This window comes from Phodopus roborovskii, unplaced genomic scaffold (assembly GCF_943737965.1).
Source record: "Phodopus roborovskii unplaced genomic scaffold, PHOROB, whole genome shotgun sequence".
NCBI classification, from domain to species: domain Eukaryota; kingdom Metazoa; phylum Chordata; class Mammalia; order Rodentia; family Cricetidae; genus Phodopus; species Phodopus roborovskii.
This window is the reverse complement of record NW_026126469.1, coordinates 18,448,786-18,472,915: the sequence shown is the minus strand read 5'-3', so window position 1 is coordinate 18,472,915 and position 24,130 is coordinate 18,448,786. Positions and strand designations below refer to the sequence as shown.

The following is a 24,130-nucleotide window of genomic DNA, read 5'->3' as shown; positions in this document are numbered from 1 at the left end:
TGGTCTGGGAGGCTCCACTGCGAAGTGGTATTTGTGTGTGTGTTCTGCAGGATGATCAAGTTTTGTTAAATGGGGTAAAGAAATGGCTCAGAGGATGTGCAAAGAACAAAAAGCATGAAAAGTATAAGAACAAAAATTACAGAGCTGATACCCTATCCTCTCCCTGCCCGCATTAAATACGGGGGTTTTTGTTACTCAACTATGCAGTCAGCACACAGGTGGCATCCAGGGACGCTAAGCAGGAGCTGTCACAGAGAACACACAATCCCTCATGTCTAGTCTTGTTAAGCATCACGTCATTTACCTGCCTTCCAGGTTTTTAGCCTTCAGCTGCTGTTCCCCTTCATTTATCTGCTCTTCTAACACCTTTATTCTGGCTTCTCTCTGCTCTGGAGTTTCTTGACCAAAGAGTCTGGTGGTCATTCCCTTCAACGAGAATGTTCTCACAGTCTAAAGGGAACAGAATCAGATTAACTGACAAGGTGTGAACACAGCGTGGGACATTACTCAGCTAAAAGGAAAGAGGTATGTGCTACAACACAGATGAAGCAGGAAGACATCATGACTAGTGGGAGCCACAAAGACAAACACTGTCTGATCGAGTGTAAGTGGGGTACCTAGAGGGGTCAAATCAGAGACAGAAGTTGACTGTGGTTTTTAGAGCTGGGAGAAGATGACTCAAACTATTCAACAGGTATGGATTTAGTTTCATAAAAAGCCAATGTTCTGAAGACCGACTGTAAACAATGTAATTTTACTTGACACTACTTGAAAATGGTCATTATGGTACTTTTTTTTTGGGGGGGGGGTTCATCAAACTCAACAGAGATCTGCCTGCCTCTGCCTCCCAGTGCTGGGATTAAAGGTGTGCACCGCCAGGCCTGACCTTCTGAGAGATACCATTAGAACTGAAGCACTTGTTTATGAACAAGTGATGGAGAAGCAGTGTGGCTTTGCTATTTCCCTGTTCTTAGAACCTATCTCTAGCCATTTCAGCCAATGTATTCTAGTCAGGTTGTTGGGCACCACTTTATACAAGCTATGGAATTTTTGCTGGGTGGTGGTATACACCTTTAATCTCTGGGAGTTAGGCCAGCCTGTCTACCGAGTGAACTCCAGGACAGGCTCCAAAGCTACAAAGAGAAACCCTGTTTCAAAAAAACAAAACAGCATGGCAATGGTAGCACACGCCTTTAGTCTCAGCACTCAGGAAGCAGAGGCAGGTGGATCTCTGTGAGTTGGAAGCCAGCCTGGTCTACACAGTGAGTTTCAGGACAGGCTCCAAAGCAATACAGAGAAACCCTGTCTTGAAACAAAACAAGAGATAGGGAATTTCCTTCACAAGTACAAACCACATCATAAACATTAAAGAGGACAGCATTCCCTTCTGAGGAGAGGTGTACTGATTCTGGTTAGGTTAGGCTTTCCAAAGTAAACTAAGTTTTTAAAAAAATTTAATTTTTTTAAGTGTGTGTGTGTGTGTGTGTGTGTGTGTGGTATGTGCAGGGGCATCCCGGTGTCCAAACAGTCAGAAGATGGCATCAGATCCCCTGGAACTGGAGTTAAGGTAGTTGGGAGCTGCCTGACTTAAGTGTCAGGAATCAAGTTCCAGTCCTCTACAGGAGCAATAAGTACTCTTAACCCTGAGTATTTCCCCTGCTCCTGACTAAAATTCCTATAAAACATCTTGCCCAATTAAACAGGAGGACTAAAAGGGACACAGTTTTAATGACTGCTATCTTTTTTTTGGGGGGGGGGGCTTTTTTGAGACAGGGTTTCTCTATGTAGCCCTAGCTATTCTGGAACTTGCTTTGAAGACCAGGCTGGCCTTGAACTCAGAGACCTGCCTGCCTCTAGTTTTCCAGTGCTGGGATTAAAGATATATACTACTACCATCCAGTTGGCTGCTATCTTTTTATATCAAGAAAGCAACTAAAAAGGGGTAGGAGAGATGGTCCAATGGTTAGAGCACCTGCTGCTCTTTCAGAGGACGCAGTCCCTACCACCCACATCAGGAGGATGGCAGCTGACATCTGCCTTCAGTTCCGGTTCTAAGGGATCCATTGCCTTCTTCTGCCTTCTGCAAGTACTGCACTCAAGCAATAGACACACACATACACACACACACACACACACACACACACACACACACACACACACACACACGCACGCCAAGACATTGTGCCCCTTCCAGGAAAAGAAAAGCAAGCAGAAAATGATAAAGCTCCTCCCTCAGGACCCTCCGGCACATTAAGCTGCACCCTCTTCAACAGCCCCAGACCCAGAACAACACTCACCCCAGTGGCCAGTTCTTCACACTGCTGCTTCTTGGAAGCCAGGTCCTGAGCAGCTGTCTCTAAGTCATACTGCATCAGCTCATGCTTCCTGCACACAGCCCTTAGGGTGAGCAAGCACAGCCATTAGTTCTTCTGGCTTCTTTAACTTATCAGAAATGTTTTAGGGATGCAGGAAGAGGCATAAATAAAGCCCAACTAGGTTAAGGGCTTATGTGACCATAACTTTCAAGTTTAAAATATAGTGGTCCAACCCTGAAAATTAAATCTAACAGAATCTAAGCATAAAACTTCACATATTTAAAAAGAAAAATGCTTATGTAATTATTTTCAATAAGCACACAACTCTCAATTGTTCAAATTCTTTTCTGAAACAATCTCATTAGGAATAGCCAACTCAGGAGCTCAAAATGTGATCTCCTATGGCAAGTGAGCAATCTTTGAAAGGGTAAGATCTCAAAGTTGTCTTCCTTTTCTATCTAGAAATATCTTAGCTTTAAATAGGCATAATAATGAATTATACTTATTGTAACAACAATTCTAATACAGAAATGCACAAAATAGGCACAGTACCAGAATACCCATAACTCCCTGTACACACACAGTCCACATATCAAAGTGTGTGTAACCTCCCAGAACTCAGCTAGGCATTTATAACACACACTCACACCTCTACTGTGTCTATATTTCACACTACAAACAGTGGGAATCTTTTCATGTCAATACACAATAATCATTTTATAGTTTGTAGGAACTACACAGAATTTCACTGTACTCAGCAATTTCCTTTTGCTTCATAACTTGAAAACACCTTAGTGAAATTTACTTCTACACAAAGCAGGTAGGGAAAAAAACCTAACCATCTGCCAGTGTTTTTATGCTGACAAGATAAAGAATACAGCTCTTCTGTCTGCCCAGTAAAACTTTTTTTTTTTTCTTTTGGTTTTTCGAGACAGGGTTTCTCTGTATTGCTTTGGAGCCTGTCCTGGAACTCGCTCTGTAGAACAGGCTGGCCTCAAACTCAAGAGATTCGTCTGCCCCTCTACCTCCCGAGTGGGATCAAAGGCGTGTGCCACCAATGCCTGGCAAAATTCTTTTTTATTTTTCCTTTCTTTTATTAATTTATTTTGTACATTCCAATCCCAGTTTAAAATTCTTTTTTAAGATGTATTTTTATTTTTAAGTGTGTGTGTGTGTGTGTGTGTGTGTGTGTGTGTGTTCATGTGAGTGCAGATGCCTGCACAGACCAGAGGTACTGGATCTCCTGGAGCAGGAGTTACAGGTAGTTAGTTATGAGCTGCCTGACATAGGTACTAGGAACTGAACTTGGTCCTCTGGAAGAGCAGTATAAACTCTTAACTGCTGAGCCAACTCTCCAGCCCACCCCCTCACCCAGCAATAGAGTTCTTCTTCTCTTTTTCCCTTCAGTGGAAACAGGGCCTGGAACGCATTATGTAGATAGAGAAGGTGGGCCTGACCTCACAGACATCAATCTGCCTCTGCTTTAGCACAGTGACTAAAGGTGTGTACACCATGCCCTGCCTCCAACAGTTTCTTATACTGCTTCTCAAAGTGATAAAAAACTAATCAAAATCTAACCCTTTCATACAAAGCTTTTCTAACTTGAATTAAAAAAAAAAAAAAAAAAAGCAAAGGAAGAAAGGAAGAGTAGTAGTTTGAATGAGAATGGTGGCTCTAGGCACATATATATGTATGAATGACTGGTCCCTAGCTGGTGAAACTGTCTAGGAAGGATTAGGAGGTGTGTCACTGAGGGCATGCTCTGAGGCTTCAAAAGCCCAGGCTACTCAAGTTAGCTCCCCTTGTTTCTCTCTTCCTGCTGTTTGTGGTTCCAATGTAAACTCTAAATTACTGTGCCTGCCTGCCACCATGCTCCCACCACGATGTTCATGGATCAACCCTCCCCAGTCCCCAGTTAAATGCTTTCTTTTGTAAGCTTCCTTGATAATGGTGTCTTTTCAAAGCAACTAAGACATGAGGAAGAAGGAAAACATGTTAACTTTTTCTTATCTAATAAGTCTGTCTAGCAGAGAATTCTGATTGTCTCTGTAGGACTCTATACACTCTACCTGTATTTTGCTCCCAATCTTCAAACTGGAAAAAGCAGGAAGAAACAAACAGGCCAGAAGCATGAACAGGAAGCTATTGCCAGGAAGATGCTTGAAGGGCAGAACTTCTGGTTTTTATGTCTAGCAGGGGAATGTACTGGGGTCTCCTTACAGGATCTGATACAGTGAGCTCACTTAAGAAGCAACCTACTGCCAACATTTCCAGGTCGTCATTGAAAACTTACCGCAGCGCTTCTGCATAGAAGAGATACTCCTTTAGCTGATCCGCATAGTGCTCCTCGTCTTCCAGAATATCATCAATAGAGGACGCGTACCTGTTTAAGAAAGGCAAGTGACTCCAACTATGACACAAGAATTAATATTTTAAGGAAGTGAGCAACTATAACTCCATCCCTAAGGGATCTCACACCCTCTCCTGGTCTCTGTGGGCATCTGCACACACTTGCTTGATATATACACATATGTGTACACACGTAAACACACACACAAATTCACTTTTGTTTTTTGAGACAGGTTCTCTGTATATCTCTGGCTGTCCTGGAACTCCCTCTGTAGACCAGGCTGGCCTTGAACTCACAGCAATCCACCTGCCTCTGCCTCCTGAGTACTGGGATCAAAGGAGTAAGCCACCACCCTTCAATTGAACTCTTTATACTATAATATAGCTCTAAGCTAATCTTGAAAGCTGGATGCTTTGTCACTACTGGTTTTGGCTATTGCAACAGCATACAAATTTCAGATCAGTTTTTTTTTTTTTTTTTTTTTTTTTTTTTTTTTTTTTGTTTTGTTTTGTTTTGTTTTTTTTAAGATAGGGTCTCACTCTGCAGTCCTGGAACTTGTTATGTCAGGCCAGCCTGGAATTCAGGTCTGCTTCTGCTTCCAAGTGCTGCCTTTAAGGAGTGTGATACCACTCTTGGCTTAGAATCAGCTCTTTATTTACCACGGGAGGGGAGTGGGCCAGAACTTTTAAGGACTGATGTTTTAGAGGAACAGACATCTCTTGAAACATTATTTAATGTGTGTGAGTACTCTGCCTGCATGTATGTCTGTGCACCATGTGTGCAGTGCTCTCAGAGGCCAGGAGGAGTTAGATACCCTGACTGGAGATGCAGATGGTTCTGAGCTGCCATGGGGGCTGGGAATGAAACCCAGATCCAGTGGTAGATAGAGCATCTAGTGCTCTTAACCACTGGGCCATAGATCCAGTCTCCCAAGAATGGGCATCTTAATAATGAATCTTCAATCCCAATTACGTAATTCACATTTATATTGTCATCAGTGGGCCTTTCTATCTTCTATGTTTTGTGTTATCACAAGTAGTACTGTTCTAACTTTTATTTTCCAGTTGTTGATTGTAGTACGTGAAAAAGACCGATTCTGAAGTAATCATCTGACCTCCTGAACTTCCATGAACGCAGCTGACTAGTCACTATCTTCTGTGTAAAAGATCTTAACTGTGACACGGTACTGCCTCTTCCACTTTTCACCCTTCTCACTGACAGGCATCAACACGCTCAGCAGTGGTCACCTCAGAAGCATTAGCACTTACTCCTTCACTGTGAAGTACTGAACACATGCTTTTATTTATGGGATCTTGTTACACTGCCCAGGATGGTTTCTAAGTCTAGGGCTCCCATGGCCCTCTCACCTCAGCCTCTGGAGTAAGCAAACCTACAGGCTCATGCCACTGTGTCTGGCTGAGAACAACAGATATAAATTTCAGACTGTAACATTCTTTTACTACTAGCTGGGTGAGGATTTTTACTCTTTTAATGACGCCAGCTCTCCAGCCAGTGTGCTCTGGTCCTACGGTCCTGCTCCTCCAGAAAAGCCCCTGCCCTGAGTACATCCTCAGACGCTCCGGGCATCTTTCCTCTATTTCTGACTCTTCCCTACGCTTGGTCAGCTAAAGCGCTAGTGGTTCCTTCTCCAGCTAGCCGCTTCCAGGCTTCCAGGCTTTCAGCCAGGGAGGGCCAAGCCCGTCAGGAAGGGCCTCAGAGCTGTAGTCTCCCCATCGCTGCAGTTCTAGTCCTTCCTGTGCCACATGGCAGCAGCTGGAGGTAAAGGGCCATCTTGAAAACGTTTACCATGAACAGTGTCAAAGTTTGTCAACTAACTTTTCTGTATACACTGAAATACACATACAGGTTTTTTGTTTGTTTGGTTTGGTTTTTTGAGACAGGGTTTCTCTGTGTAGCCCTGGCTGTCCTGGAACTCACCCAGTAGACCAGGCTAGTCTCGAACTCCACCTGCCTCTGCCTCAAGTGCTGAGATTATCTTTACTCTTATTACTACATGAATTAGACAGTTTCAGAATACATGTATTAACCAATCGTGCATGCCTAAGAGAAACAAGTTCTATCTATATATACAAAGCATTACTATGAATGACAGTTAGTTTGACATAACCCGAAGAGTAACCAGCACTCCCCACCGAGCAGACCGGCTACACTCAGATACTCACACATCCATGTGATGCCCGGCACTCTGCAGTCCATCGCCCATTTCTTTTTCAATGGCACTCCATTCACTAGAAGAAAAGAACCAAAGCACTATGAACTAGCTTTATGGGGTATGATTCCATGCGGAATGAGGTATGATTACAAGATCCTTTCCTAGCTAGGACTCACATTTGGATTTATTTTCCATGATTCAAGTATACCACCAGTGTTCCCTTAAAATTTGATAGCTAAAGGTAAGAACGCAAATACACAAAGCTGGGAATGTAGTTCAGTTTGTAGAATGCTGCCCACCTTGCTGAAAATGATGGCACATCCTGTAATCCATGCACTTGAAAGGAGGCAGGAAGTTGAAAGTCATCTTTGACTATGTGACAAATTTAAGGATTGCCTGGGCTATACCAGACACTATCTCAAAAAAACAACAAAACAATAATAATAAAGAAAAGGACCACCCCCATAAAAAAATTCACAAAAGAAAAGTATTAAAGCTGGGATTGTGGTGCATGACTTAACACCAGCAGGGCAGAGATAGGCAGATCCTGTAATTTCTAAGTCTTCCTGATCTAAATAGTAAGTTCCAAGCCAGCTACATGGTAAAACCCTGTCTCCAATAACCTGGGTTTGAGTCCCAGTACCCACATGGTAGCTCACAAGTATCTACAGCTCTAGTTCCAGAGGAACTTCTGATCTCATAAGCACTAGGCACACAAGTAGTACACATACATACTTGCAGGCAAAACAACCCTAATATAAAATGAACTAAAAATTATTTAAATAACCAAAACATGCAAGTCATACATGCATACATATACTACCCTCCTCACTTTGGAACTGAGGATTGAGTTTAGGGCTTCATAGATAGAAACTAGACAACTGTTCTAACCCTGAGCTATACCTCCAGCCCTTACATAAGTATTCAAATCACTGAAATACCATAAGACTGAAAAACTCATCTTGCCTAAGTCTTCATAAATTATACAATGAAAAGGAAGAAAGAAAGTATTCAATTCATTCCCTGCAGGCAATCAACAGAGAAATTAAAAGGCTTTATGCCCCTTCAGTAAGGAGTTTCACTCTGCATGCAAATTTTTCTCACTACCTTTTTTGTTTACAGAATGGCTTCAAAATGAAACTATTTACTTGGAAAGTACAAGCTGTTACTATAGGATATCACTGAACACTGTTCTGCCAGGCACAATGAAACATGGTTGTAAATCTTAACACTTAGTTGTTGCTGTTTTGTTTTTCAGGACAAGGTTTCTCTGTGTAATAGCTCTGGCTGTTCTGGAACTCATTTTGTAAACCAGGCTAGCCTTGGCCTCAAACACAGAGATCCACCTTCGTCTGCCTGTGGAGTGCAGGGATTTAGGTGTGCACCACCACCACCTGGCTAAATCTTAATTAATACTTGAGAGTCAGAGATGGATGGATTGTTGCAAATCTGAGATAACCCTGGGCTACAACATAAGGAGTTCCAGGCAAGCCAAAGCTATAGGATGAAACCCTGTTCCAAAATAATCAGGAATCAATGGAGATGACTCAGTACATAAAGTGCTTACCGTGGAAGCCCAAGGACCAGAGTTTTTAGATAGCTAGGACTACACTAATGTGACAGCCCGCCTATGATGCCAGCACTTGGGACACAGGGTCAGAGCAAGCTGGCTTTCGACTAATCCAAACTGGTGAGCTCTAGAGTCAAGTAAAAGAATCTGAGTAAGTTGGAGAGCTATCAAATGATATCCAATGCTAACCTCTCTTGTGGGATATTTGTACACTGTGTAAAGATGTGTTGCTATGACTGGTGTAATAAAAAGCTAAAAGGCCAATAGCTAGGCAGGAGAGATAGGCAAGATTTCTGGTAAAAAGAGAGGGACTCAGGGTGATTCTAGGCAATTGAGAGAGATGCCAATGAGACACAGAGGGACATACTGAATGAAAATAAAGGTAAAAAGCCACAAGGCAAAATTTAGATTAATATAAATGGATTGATTTAAGTTAAAAAAGCTAGTATAACAAGCTAAGCTAAGACTGAGACTTCACAATTAATAAGTCTCTCTGTCATTATTTAGGGCTAATGACCCAAAGAAAAATCTTACTATAGACCTCAGGATTCTGAACACATATGCACACATTTCAACATATATACACCATCTGACATGTGTATCTTCTCACATGTGAACACACATACATACTACATTTGAGAATATAAATAAATAAAATATTCTCTCCTGACTCATACACTGTAAGAGTTTTAAAACATTGTTAAGCCAAAAAAAAAAAAAAAAAAAAAAAAAAAAAACCAATTAGAGCTAAAAGTTCAAGTCTACACGATACTTACCTAAAAACTCTCCCATAATTCCCATGTACTTTATATACACCATAGAGTCGATCAGCTACTCTCTGAAATATTTAAAAGAAATTGGCATTAGGTTGAAGTTACATACAATTAACGTTTTAAAAGTCCATAAGTCCATATATATTTTTAAGAGCCATGGAAAAAACCCAATAATTATACTCAGTATAATAGACCAATAAAATATAAAAGAGAAAAATACCCTTCAAATCACATCATAAACACAGAACTAGTGCAGCCTGACATGTTTACTGTGCTTACACAGTTCTTTTTAGCAGTTTTTTGGTTTGCTTTTTCATTTTGTTTTGTTTTTTTTTTGAGACAAAGTTTCTGTGTAGTTTTGGAGTCTGTCCTGGCACTAGCTCTGTAGACCAGGCTGTCCTCAAATTCACAGAGATCCACAGGTATGTATGTTCGTGTGTGTGTGTGCGCGCGCGTGCACACGTGCGCACACACACATACAGCCTTTTCATGAGAACTATGAGAGTTCTGATGCAGAGCAGCAGTACTTTGTGTAGCAGTTGACACTAGCTTTAATCACAGCACATGAGGTAGCTGTACAGTCATGGAGTCCACTGGCTCCCTTTCCAGGATCATAATGCTGCAGAAGCATCTCCAAGAGGCAGGCTGTCTGCTTCAGATTGTTTCCTTATGAGAAAGTCTGCAACAGAAGAAATCTAATGGCACCATTCTGATCACCCTCCCCGCCTGCTGCAGGGCTGAAATACAGATAACCTTATTGAAGTGACGACACTGGAGAAGGACAGAGTCTATGACACACTATTAGATGATGAACTTTAAAGATCTGAATATTCACAGCTTTTTCTCTTTTGAGTCTCCTAACAGATGTCAAAGATTTTAGCTGGGCCCTACACATGCCTCTAACACCAGAACTAGAGGAGTAGAGGTAAGTGCATCTCGGTGAATTCAACGACAGTCTAGTCTACAAAGTGAGCCCTAGCACAGCTAAGTCTACATAGTGAGGCCCTGTCACAAAAAAGGAAGACTCCTGATATAAGTGGTTTCCAAAAGAGTGTGTGTGTTCTCTCCTGACACCCTCTCTGACTGCGCTGCAAACACCAGACATGACAATATTTATAGACAACTACACAATAAATGTTAGGCATGGTGTCAGTAACTATAATTTGCATCTTTAGAATTTTAGCAAGGTAAATATGTTTTTAGTATATTAACAAGGTTGCATTAAAGATGTGATTCTGCCTGGAGAAGAGGAGATAGAAATATGTAGTTGAGTTCAATTTCTTTCCTTGTTTAAACGATTTATTTAGAGGCTGGAGAGATGGCTCAGAGGTTAAGAGCACTGGTTGCTCTTTCAGAGGCCCTGAGTTTGATTCCCAACAACCACATGGTACCTCACAACCATCTATAATGAGAACTGGTGCCCTCTCCTGGCATAAAGGCATACATGCAGATAGTGCACTCATCTGTAAATATAATTTTAAAACTCCGATTTACTTTTAGTTACATGTACATGTGTTTGCCTGATGTATGCCTGTGCATCAGTGTGTGCAGTACAGAAGAGGGCACTGGTTCCTCTGGTTATGAAGCATCCTTTGGGTGCTGGGACTGAGCCTGGTCTTTCACTACAGCACCAGGTGCTCTTGACCTGACCCATCTCTCCAGCCCCACGAGTGCAGCTGTTATGTAGAGCTGTAAGACTAGAGTACTCCAAATCTTTATGCTGTGTCTTTCAGATAAGGACATGACCTCCATCAGGTGACTGTGCCAACCAGGGCAACTCACTGAGTGTCCATTTTATTCTCAACCTTTGTCCATGTGGATCTGTAGGTGGCTAAGAGCATAGGCTCCTGAGGCAGATTTATGGTCTCATTCTGGATCCCCTTATCTGTCTACTGGGTGCTATTATAGCATATTAACTTCATTCGCCTGTTTCATACTGTATAAAATGGAGTGAAAGGACTGTCCCCACAGGGTCATTAAGTGAGGCTATCCTAACATGTTTAGCATCACAGTACATAAAAAATGGTCAAGAAAAAGTGTTACCTTTAATGTCTTTTGCTTTAGCTCACAACAAAGACTACCTTACTGGAGTCTCATTACTGAAAGGCACTCATCCACATAACAAGACTTAGTTCCTACCATGTGACAGGCATGCACCGGTCTCCTTTTTTAGAAAGAAATTCTGAAAGATGTGAACAGCAGAGACCAGTTTCAAACTCACCCCTTCTTGGCCCTAAGGCCACTTTCTCTGCCTAGTAGTTCTGTCTGACTTAAGTGTTTAACTAAGCCCCAGCTGTAATATCACCTTTACCTTTACACGGCTTTAAAAGTTTTCCTCAACAGAGAAGCTAGTATTTCCATTCATTTCTTCATAACTTACCATGTGTCTTAAACAGCATCTGAGCTATCTTCTACAGCTGACCCTGGGAATTAGGAAAAGGCCCATGGAGCTTTCTGTGTGATGGGTCTTTAACCTCTCATCCATATGTCCTGTTTTCTGCTGTTACTGTCCATATTCATGACCTTTCTCTTAATTTCAGAATGCTACTTTAAAGCCCAAGTTAGTCAGAAGGTATTACATGGTTCTACTGATAAAGTCAGAACTTCAACTTGACTCATACTCAACATGTGGAAATTTCAAGGAAATGAAAGATCTAGATTTCACCCAAAACCCTTTCTAATATTCAGTTCTTGCTCCCAAGTAAGGGGATAACAGGGACAGTCACCTACCAAAGTTGACTTTCTTTTTGTTTGTTTGAGATGGGATGTCTCTGTGTAATAGTTTTGGCTATCCAGGAACTCCATATGTAGACCAGGCTGGTCTCAAACTCAGGAGATCCGCCTGCCTCTCCCTCTCGAGTGCTGGCATTAAAGGTATGCAGCACTCCTGGACTCAGTTTAACTTTGTTTACTTGGCTTTTACTGTTTCGTGAAGGAGTCTATTATGGTTTGGTAGTTCCTATATGGCTTTGAGTGTTGGAATCTTGGTCTTTAGCCAAATGTGTAATTTAAAGAGGTGAGGGTTAGTGAGAAGCATTTGAATCACTAGGGACATTAACTCTAAAAGGCTTTAATTACCATGGGATCCTAGCAAACATCGGTTAAGAATGAACTGTCAAAAACTGAGCAAGGTGGATCTCTCCCCAGCCTCTGGCTTCCTAGGATCTCTCCCTTTAACACTGACACATGCTCACACCATGATGTCATCTGTCTGTGCTAACTCAGCCAGAGGAACCTTCGCCAGAGACATATAAAACTATGAGCCACAAAACCTCTTTTCTTAATAACGGTAAAGGCATTTTGTCATACCAACCAAAAGCAGACAACACAGGGCTGAAACAGCCCAACAACTCAGCCCACGTGAGGAAAGGTTTTCATATTTATCCAGCCTTCTTCCCTCCCTTCCTTGTGCATGGCGCACACCCACAGTGTATATATACTGCACGTGTAAGAGAAAGCCAGAGAAAACACCGAGTGTGCTCTGCCACTTCAACCTAATTCCTTTGGGACAGGGTCTCTTGCTGAATCTGAAGCTCGTTGTTTTGGCTAGGCTAGCTGGCCAATGAGCTCCCAAAATCTGCCTATCTCTGCTCCTCCCCAGTGCTGGGATTGCAGACACACACAGGGCCATATCTGGCTATTATGAGGATGCTGAGGATTCAAACTCAGGACATCATGTTTGCAGAGCGTATGCTTTACCACTGAACTGTCTCTACACCCGTAGTCTATCTTATTGTGTGTGTATTGTACATGCTGGTCATATACTTTACCATGCAGCTATACCCCCAGTTCTATATTTCTATACTATCGTGGAAAATTTCAAATATACAGAAGTATAGATAGAATAGGGTAGTTCAGAGGTAGAGTACTTGTCTGGTGTTCACGAGGCCGTTTGTTTGTCTCCTATGACTGAGACAAAGAAAGAATATAGAGAGGGACTGGAGAGAGGGCTCCATAGTTAAGAGCACTGGGTGCACCCACTGGGAAAAACTCACGACCATCTATAACTCCAGGTCAAGAAGATTCAACACATGAAAAAAAAAATGTGTGTGTGTGTGTGTGTGTGTGTGTGTTTAAATGTATAGTGAGCAAGAGTATTCCTCCATCTCTGATAGAGAACAAAAGAGTGCACATGTACTACCTGGCACCCAGCTTCAGTAATTATTATACGCCCAACCTAGCTCCACCCTGCCCCCATGCCCCAGTCTTCACTGGTGGACACTCTTACTCAGTGTATTCTCCCGATACAGGGTTTCAGCCGACATGATCTGACCCTACACCTGGTAATCCTGCCTCAGGTTCTAAGGTCTCTGGGAAGATTAAATGACAAACTTCCAGGTACTCTATTTACTGAAAAAATATTTTCCCCCACATTCATGTGCAAGTACAATACTTGTCCCTCCTCCCTGATTCATGGCCTTAAGTAAGTTTACTCAGTGGGATTTAGGAGCACAGCCACAGAACCAGGTGTGCTGCCCTACATACAGGGAAGTCTCTGAAAGGACCACAGACACAAGACGTCCTAACATACATAATTTATCCCACAAAGCTTCAAAAAACTCCAAAGGCTGAGGCCTGATTCCACAGAGTTTAAAATCCTACATTATTTACATTGCACTCTGAAATGGCAGGCCTTTTGATAAGCTATCAAGTCAACTACAGCATTACACATCAGAAGAAAACAATGGGCTCAAATTCTCCAAGCTGTTTCTAACAGAAAATCCTTCCTACTTCTCTTATTACGCAGTTTGGTTATACACATACTAGATTTAAATGTAAAATCAGTATCCATCATAAATGCCACCCACTGCCTAGCAGCATGGTAACTCGGTGACAAGCACTGTCCTTAGGACAAGCTCTGGGTCACTTACAGCTCTGACTCGAAGAAGATGTGAGATGACGGACTGCAACTCATCACTGTAGTGCTTCAGCTCAGTAAATCTCCTGAAACAGGAAACAAAACAACACTCAAGAAAACAAGCAGCCAAAGTTTGTGTGCAAAATGGAAATTCCTGAAAATAATGAAACACATTCTATTTAACCACATTCTGTCCCTGAACATTACAAACCAATATAAACAAAAATACTCTAAAATTCAAGCAGTACACACACACATACCGAAAGACAAGGAGAGATGCAAACTTCTTAATTTACACCATGGGACTAAGGTAGAGACAAAATCTGTAGGGAAAATTGTTTTGAAAAAAAAAAAAAAAAAACCAGGAAAACATTTATGATGCTGAAAAAAATATATTGCAACTTAATTGCAGTCTCTAACATTCTTAATGAGTCTTAGTAACCTTTGTTGCCCATTTTCCACAAAGACCCAAAACTTTACTCCCTAAAGACACCATGGATGTCATGGATGTCCTAGAACTCACTCTGTAGGCCAGGCTGGCCTCAAACGCTCAGAGATCCACCTGCCTCTGCCTCCCAAGCTCTGAGATTAAAGGCATGCACCACCATATAGATTTATAATTTTATGTGAATGTTGATGTACAACTTGCACTTTCAGTGCCCATGGAGGTCAGGAGAGAATGTCAGATGCCCTGGTACTGGTTTTACAGTTGGTTATAAAACATCAAATGGGTGCTAGGAATTTAACCTGGATCCTCTGAAAGAGCAATGAGGGTTCTAAGCCACTGAACCATCTTTCCAGCTCAAGACACCAAGATTCTTATGTCACTGCACAGACAACAGAAGACAGCAGGTAGGAAGGACCTCACTTTCACTTCTGCCAATCAATTTAAAGCTCTCTCAAATCTACATTTCATCCTTTCCTTTAGAATTAGTTTCCACCCTGTGCTCTAGATTCTACGCTTTGTATTATTTCCCAGTTTCTTTTCACCAGGTAACCCATGCCTCTTACTCTCTAGTCACCCTTGAAGTTCTTCCTCCTGTAGTACTCACTTTCTTCACTTGTATCTAAATGTTGAAGAATTCCTAAAATGTCTTTATAAAAAAAAAAAAAAAAAAAAAGCCTACTGAGAGGGGCTGGGGAGATGATTCAAAAGGTTAAGAGAGTTTGCCAGGAAAGCAAGAGGACCTGAGTTCAAGTCTCCAGCACCCACATAAAAGTCAGACATGGCCATGTTTTTAACTCCAGCAACTCAGCAACTGCAGGTTGTCTATGGATGGATCCTGGGAACACACTGGCCAGCTAGGCTACCCAAATGGCGAGCTTTAGATTCAGTGAGAGACACTGTCTCAAAATATTAAGGTGAAGAGCACTAGAGGAACACCAATGTCCCCTTCTAGAACCTGCACACATATATTCACAAATACCATGTATACACACACACACACACAGACAAGGAGGGAGGGAGGGAAGGAGGGAAGGAGGGAAGGGGAGAGAGAGAGAGAGAGGGAGAGAGAGAGAGAGAGAACAAACTAGGCTGATGGTTTACATTTATAATCTCTCAGCACTTGGGAAGCTAAGACAGGTGGCTCACTGTGAATTTGAGGCCAGCAAGGATTACAGACTAAGGTCCTAGCTTTAAAACAATAACATTGAAAACCCAAGCCAAGCCCATTACTGAGGAGTCTCACTGGGGAGGCAGGCCCATGGCATGCAGGGTCTCTCTCACCCAGGGTGTCAGGGGCTGGATACCCTCAGGTTACACTCTTGGAAATGCTCAGGTTGTGAGTGTTCTTCAGATGTGAGTCCTAGACTCTCAGCCATTTTCTCATCAGTCTTTCAATAAATACATTCATCCCATGGCTTGTTTGTAAGGCTTCATGTTATGATTATGAATGGCATGCCACCATATTCAAAATTCTTACCTCCAATCCAGAACTACACCCTAGATTTATGCCAGTCTCTGAAGAGAGCACACTTATAGTTACTTTCATATCCAAAGCTAGACACTCCTTTCCTTTCCCTACCTCACCCCAAATCCTTACCCATGATCCACAGCAGTCTTACAGCATGATGCCTGAGAGCTACCTGTATTTTGTCCTTGTCTCCTTCACCCCATACCTCTTCTATATGCCCAGCTTGTCTGTTCTACCTCTTAAATATTGCCCAGATCTGTTATGTTGATCTGCCCTTTCTGCTGGTACCTTAAGTCAATATTAGCACCATCACCTCTCACCTGGAATTCTCTTCCTGACCAGAATGGTCTTCTAGTCCACCTCACATACTCTAATCTATTGCCCACTCTGCTTGGACAATCTAAAGTCAAAGCCTACACAATTCCTCTGTTTTTAAGCAGGTTTCTTCCTGGTTCAGGATAGCTACTGATCCTTAGACAAAACCTAAATTCATTTTTTAAGATTTATTGTAATTGTGTGTGCATGAGACTGAAGAGGTCGTAGCTGTTGATTACCTCTGGAACTGGAGTTACAGGTGGCTGTAAGTCCCTCGATATAGCTGCTGGGACCCTAACTCAGGACCTCTGGAGACAGTAAACAACTGCTGAACCATCTCTCCAGCCACAAAGTCTAAATCCTTTAAAGCAGCAGCTTAGGAAGCTGCGGAACTCCTGCAGATGCTAAGGATCATCTAATCAGAAGCTGCTGGCCAGCCTCAGGGAATCGCCTCTACTACACTCACTCCTCTTAAGACAGTGTTTCTCATCTAAGAAACAATTCAGGCACTAAAGGGCCGGCAAGCACGACTGTCATTAAGAGTCAATCCCTACTGGAAAGAAAGGTTTTCATCCCAGCAGAGAGGCAGACTCTTTAATGCTGCTTACATTTGTAGACTAAAAATCTAAAGACTGTTGAGGTATCAAACTCTGGGGAAGAAAGTGAGAATAGACAGACAGACAGACACAAAGTGAGACTTTTCATTTATAATATTCATATAGCAACCTACATATATACCTGACAAGTTATTAGAGTATAGTATATAGTCAAGCAATTTTAGATGTTTAAATTACAATTTAAAAAAAAAAGAATATTATCCTTAACAATTGTGAACGGCTTTCTTTATACAGAGCCAATGTCTGGCTGGTAGCATTTTTCTGCAGAAGCTTATATTTACACTGAATCATTAAACCTTGCCAGTCCTTTATCAAATCTTAATTATCTGTTTTTTGTTTGGATTTTTTGTTGTTTTTTGTTTTTGAGACAGGATTTCACTACACAACCACAGCTGGTCTGGAACCCAAGATGAAAGATGTGCACTATTTTTCCCCCCTCGTTTTTCAAGACAGGGCTTTTCTATGTAACAGCCCTGGCTGTTCTAGAACTTTCTTTGTAAGCCAAGCTGGCCTCAAACTCAGAGATCCACCTGCCTCTGCCTTCTGGGTGCTGGGATTAAAGGTATGCGCAATCACTATTATTTACGTATAGCCTCTACCAAATTGTGTACTGGGACAAGGAGTCAGAAATTCCTTACAGGTTTCCTCTGGAGTCTCTAGGCCTGGCTCCCTATGGGCCTTTTTCCTTTAGAGCAAGTGTGACTATAAAATGTCACAGAGGGTTATGAAAAATTTCAGAAGACTATAAAACAGTTGAAGATGCAGCTCACTAAGTTAACTGAACCAGAGGTCCGTACATCTCAGTGACAGAATGCGCAAGGCACACCGCTGTTTCACCGTCTGCTTTCTCTTAAACAGGTGGATAAGGAAGGGAACAGGATCCCCGTGGGATCAGTCATAGCACCAGAGTCAGAGTGAAGACTCTAAACACCCACAGTACTGTTCAGCCGAACCCTGCATCTTTGGAGAAATGAGATACTGGGGAATGGGGAGGTTTAATGGTGAAAACTGAAGAATCCATCAAGCCTTAAACAGCAGGTAAGAAATGGAGGCATGGATTTCCCAGAAATGAGGTCTAGATCCCTTGCCAAAATCAAAATCCACCATGGTTTGCATATAAAAATAAGGACGGTTGACTCTTAATGACCTGCATGACAAAGTATTGTTACAAAAACTAAAGAAGCATACACAATGTCAGACCTGTCCTCTCCCAACACTAACCCTTCAATCCCTGATCAGAAGCCAAGCAAACAGATTCCAACATAAGCCTGAGGCTGTCTAAACCAGTGCAGCCTACTAGAGCTTCTATTCCTTTCCAAAGAGTCCCATTGTCATTACAGTCCCAGGCTGCCTTTCATCTTCCCAATCTCTGCATTCTCTGGTTTGTGATTACTGTACCCTCTCAACCTGGACAGATGCTCCCCTGACCTAGCAAATCTCATTCACTATTCAAAACTCAACTGGAAAATGACCTCCCCACAGGCTTTTTCTGAATGTTTCTACTCAATATGAGAGATCTAAGGCACAAACACAGTTTGGAGTCAACTGTTGTGGATTTCATGTTGTTCCCTTATTTTCTTACACTTAAAAGTCCTATCACACTTAAAAGTGTTAAGTCATACAAATTCTCTTAAACATTTTTAAAGTTTTATTTAAAAAACAAAACAAAAACCACCACCACCAACAACAACAATAAAACAGGCATAGTAGAGCACCCCTTTAATCCCAGAACTTGGTAGGCAGACAGCAAGTGGATTCAAGAACAGCCTGGTTTACTCAGTGAGTTCTAAAATAGCCAGATACAGTGAAACCCTGCCTCCCCAACACACACACACCAAAACAAAACAAAAAAGTTTAACGAATTATCCATTTATTTGTTTATTTGTTAGTTTGTTTATTATTTCGTGTTACAAGAGATTCTTTGTCCCAGCTTAGGTCCTGCTGCTGCTTCAGCCCCAAATAAACACACAATGATATATTAATTATAAAACTGTTGGCTGGTGACTAGGGCCTCTTATTGACTAGCTCTGTCTTAATTATTAACCCATTTCTATTAATCTATGTATTTTTACATGGCCTTATCTTACCAGAGAACACCTGGACGTCCTACCCTCCCAGGCTCCACATGGCGACTCCTTCTGCCTATATTTCACAGAATTCGCCTGGTCTCCTAGCCCTGCCTATCTCCTGCCTGGCCAATCAATATTTTATTCATTAACCAATAAGAGAAACATATATACAGAAGGCATCCCCATCAATTTTGTTTATTTATTTTGGTGTTTTGAAGCAGGGTTTCTCTGTGAAACTGTTCTGGCTGTCCTGGAACTCACTCTGTAGATCAGGATAACCTCAAACTCAGAGATCTGCCTGCCTCTGCCTCCTGAGTGCTGGGATTAAAGGCGTGCCCCCCCCCACCTGGCTTTATTCACTTTATTTTGCTTGCATGTATCTATTTATACCATGTGTGTGCTTAGTGCTCACACAGTCAGGTCAGAGGAGGGTGTAGGATCCCCTGGAACTGCAGTTACAGATGTTTGTGAGCCACCATATGGGAGCCTGGGTACTAAGCCCAAGTCCTCTGCAAGAGTAACAAGAACTCTTCCCCACAGAGTCATCTCTACAGGCACCACTTTCACCTTTTGTATAATCTGCATGATCAGCCATCGCCTACAATAAACCCCAAAGAAAAGGAGTTCACTATACTGAGTCTGTGTGACTACAGGAAATCACACATGTCAGCTCCCAACCTTCCTCTTCCAGATCTGCATTTCCAGTTCCTACTGCCCTGCCTATCTAGAGAGCTGTTGCTTGATTTTTAATTTTTTTCTGTTTATTATTACTGTGTGTTTGAGTGAATGTGAGCATGGCTGTGCTATGGCATACATATGAAGGTCAAAGTACAACTTCCAGGGCTTAGATCTTTCCTTTTGTCAAGACTAGCTAGCTGTGAATTTCTGCGAGATTCTCCTAATTCCACCAGCCATCTTACCATAAAAGTGCTGGGGTTACAGGTGTACACCATCACATCTGGCATTTATTTATTTAACTTTATTTTATGTGCTTTGGTGTGAAGGTTTCAGATCCCCTCCCCACAATGTGGCTTTTTAACATGGATTCACAGATTAAAGTAAGTTGTCAGGCCTATGTGGCAATCATTTTACCCACTCAACTATACTGCAAGCCCCTGACCTGAGCTGCTTAAAGAAAATTCCAACTCTATACTAATTCCTATCCATACTTACTGCTCCAATTAATCTGGAAACTCAAAGCACCTAAGAAAATCTTAATTAAATATCTGACCATGTGGTTTGTTTTCCTTGAAAAAAAAAAAAAAGATGGTTTTATATGTGATTTAACTGGTCAATATGTGTTTTATCAGAGGAGAAAGATTTGCAATTAAAGCCACAGTAAGTGAAACTTCCGGGCAAGGTTATGATGGGCACAAGATTAGAACTGTTTATTTATACAAAACCAAACAAACTAGTAGATTTAAAAATAATTAGATAGGGCTGGAGGGATATAGCTCAGCTGTTAAAGGCTAGGCTCACAACCATAAATATAAAAATAACTAAATAAAGAACATGTAACTCATGTAATCTGGCTGATTTATCCTCTAGATTCTGTTTTAATGTATTTGGTTTATTTGCAACACGATACAAGCAGGCAATGAGTGTCCACAAATCAACCTTAGGTATGTCAGAACAAGGCAAATGACATTTACAGGGTCCCTAAGGCAGCAACCCCTGGAGGTGTCAAAAAACCATTTCACAGGGTCGCCCAAGATCATCAGAAGACACAGACATTTACATTACAATTTATTATAGTAGCAAAATTACAGTTATGAAGTAACAATGCTAATTTTATGGTTGGAGGCTCCCACAACATGAGGAACTGACTGTATCAGGATAGGAAGGTTGGGACTAAGGTCAAGTAAACACAATACTCCAGGTCTCCTTTCCTGCTATTTTAATAGTCAAGACAGTCTGGGAGAAAGTACACTTGCATGAAGCAACCAGAAGCACATTTTGGTCGTCTCTCTGAAATAATATTCTGGCTTGGGGGAATTTAGGGATTTAGGGGAAAAGAATAAAACTTTTTTGTGATGCATACTATTTTAATAATGGCATGATTATTTTTAATTATTATTAATTTGTTGGGCCAATCAGACCTAGAACAGGGAATTTATATATTAAGAATATTTTAAAATGAAACTTAAGGCAAATATATTTCCTTACAACTAGACACTGATTTTATACTTTGACAATATTACTGACCATAGTCCATCTAAAATTCTAAAAACATACAAACAATATGGATAAATAAAATCCAGTAATTCAAATAACTTTGTAAACCCCCAAAATGAAGAAATTCAATTGACAAAATCTTTTTGAATATACTGATAAACATTTAATAATTAAAGTACCAATAAAAATAACAGATCCTGTCAGGGATATATATCTACCAATGTCACAAACTTGTTTGTTTCTTTTAGAGTAACTTATAATTTTAGTTCTAATCTACAAAACACCTACTATTTACCATGCATTTCATTATCATACTTATAAAAAAAAAAATCTCACTGGGATCTGAAGGAAAGTAGCCAATTTGAAAGGCTACCTATTACTTGGTATGACATCCTTAAAAAGGGAAAACTAGCCAGGCAGTGGTGGTACACACCTTTAATCCCAGTACTCAGGAGGCAAAAACAAGAGAGTCTCTGAGTTCAAATCCAGCCTGGTCTAGTGAGAGAGTTCCATGACAGCCAGGGTTACACAGAGAAACTCTATCTTGAAACAAACAAAAAATTGTAGAAACAGTAAGAATAAAAAGTTACTTGAGCTGGGAGGAGGTCATTAGAACATCTACCTGTTACAACTATTGTACATGATATTACAACAGTAGACACACTCATCTCAAATCACACACTGTCCAGAGAGCCACAGTGAACTAGTATACCAATAATAAACTCCGTCTACCCAGTGTTCTGCTGTGAGAGGCAGAGACTGACAGTCTGAGGAGGAAATGGAGGGTTCTTCTATACTTTATGCTCAATGTTGCTGTAAACTTAAACTTGCTCTATAAAATAATGTCATAAACAACCAACAACAAACAAGCAAAACTTGAAGGGATATAATGACATAAATATGTAATCCCAGCACTCAGAAGGTACAGACAGGAGGACCAGGAGTTTGGGCCACATGGGTTCTCAAATATAGCTAAGTATGGTTGCTGATCCTAGCACTCAGACATACACATACAAATAATTAAAAATAAAAATAAAAACAATAGAAACAAAAGCTCAGTGGTTATCATTACTATTCCTAATTACTAAAATCTTAAAAATACTCATTTATATTTTATATTTAAAGTTTATGATAAACTGGGCTGTGGTGGTGAACACCATTAATCCCAGGAAGTAGAGGCAGGTGGATTTCTGTGAGTTTGAGACCAGCCTGGTTTACAGAGCATGTTCCAGAACAGCTAGGGCTGTTATACAGAGAATCCCTGTCTCAAAAAACTTAAAAGTCAAGAAGGTCAACAGATTTAACTTGGTGGCATGCAAGGTAACTTGCCTAGCATGCAAGAGGCCCTGAGTTCTATCCCTATCACAAAACAAGCAAATCAGAGACATTATTGCTAATAATGTCAGTTTATAAATTACAGTTAGATGTGACAAGTTATTAAAATATGCAAATCTGGGTTTCACTTGATAAGAATTTAGCTTACAGAGAAATTTGTGCTGAAGGACTCACTAGAGAAACCTTAACCCATCTGTATCTATCTAAAGAGGTGCAACTACAAACCATCTGTAGCAGAAGCATGCTTCCTGTGAAGGGGCACGTAAGGAAGAGGCACATAAGATTCAGAGTGAGGAAATCCTAAATCTCCAGTACCTGTCTTATCCCAAGAAGTAATGTTGCAAACTCCACATGTAGTACAGAAAAGCTCTCAAGAACACCAGTCTGCCAGTCTGGTTGAGGACTTATATAAACACAGCACCTCAGGACCCTTACACTGTGCATTTATCCTCAGTTAGTTTTAGCATACAAACTAGACTGTTTTCATATATAAATCATGTAATTTTCTTAAGCTGTTTACAATGATAAGCAATCACACAAGAAAAACGATAGGAAATTACTTTTCTCAATTTTTCTGGTATCATCAACATTTAATGAATCTTTCTAGAAGAAAAAGCAATGATCTAATTTTCTATAACTTCAGATACAACCTTAAACTCAAATTACCAAATTTCAAAATCAGTTTTAGACTTTAAAAAGGTTTCACTAGATGTAAATAATTATTCAAACTATCTAGCAAACTAAGTGCATACATTCAGAAATGAAAAATTAAACAGATTGATAGGCACCATTCAAAACAACATTGTAAACTGTTATTAAAGCAAAGCCTTACTTGTCTGGGTTTTTCACTCTGAATGTTGCATTAAGCGCTTTTAACCTGGAGTCTGCCTGGAAAAAATAATTTGTTGACTTAATACAATTACATTTCAGGGTATAAAATTCAAACAGTTTTACTTTCCTTTCAGAATTAAAGTGCTCAAATATATGTTTTTTAAAATCATTTCTTGTAAGCACATTAAGCATATTGAAAAAGAATCACTTTTTTGAGTATACGACATAAGCATGCTATAAATCAGAATGAAAATGTGACCTTCAGTGATTCCAAATAAACCACCACAAACACCAATGCACCAGTAATAGCAACAGCTCTGCATTATCTCTAAGCTAAGAAAAGTGATGACCCGCCTAGGCGGCTGTGAACCTGATGCTTTATAGAGATCCTGTGTGATCTGAATGAACTTCTCAGGTAGAATCCAAACCAAAAAATAGGCCTTCCTTTTTCTTGTTATCATAATCAATGTCTCAGAAAAAGAAAAATAAGTAACTATATTAAAGTAATGCTATGCTAAATAAAGCAAGCTAGATGGCAACATGTTAGCTAGTTCAGTGTTAAAGACATCCTTTTCTTTTTAGTTTTTGAGACAGGGTCTCATGTAACCCAAGCTGGCCCTAAACTCCTCCTCTTAGCTGTGATTCCCTGCACTAAGATTTCAGGTGTGAGACAGTGTGGTGCCTGGCTTACAAAACAACACATCTCCTTACCTTTACTTATGTCTAGATAATTGTTCTCTGAGAAGAGACCCAGAGGTGAATACTAAATATGAATTTCATTGCATGAGATGTATACTTAATATATTCAAATCCTAATTTTTTACTTGAAAAGA

General features: G+C 40.8%; 1 protein-coding gene across 1 annotated transcript in view; it reads right to left on the bottom strand.

The window, feature by feature from the left end:
• Positions 1-24,130, bottom strand: part of Snx4 (sorting nexin 4) — a 50,897-nt gene that overhangs the window by 4,644 nt on the left and 22,123 nt on the right. The window contains exons 6-12 of the mRNA XM_051191376.1: positions 23,299-23,354; positions 14,053-14,125; positions 9,185-9,246; positions 6,849-6,914; positions 4,609-4,698; positions 2,298-2,397; positions 305-450 (exon numbers count right to left, since the gene is read on the bottom strand). Coding sequence (XP_051047333.1) covers positions 305-450; positions 2,298-2,397; positions 4,609-4,698; positions 6,849-6,914; positions 9,185-9,246; positions 14,053-14,125; positions 23,299-23,354 — 593 coding nt within the window. The remainder of the gene's footprint in view (positions 1-304; positions 451-2,297; positions 2,398-4,608; positions 4,699-6,848; positions 6,915-9,184; positions 9,247-14,052; positions 14,126-23,298; positions 23,355-24,130) is intronic.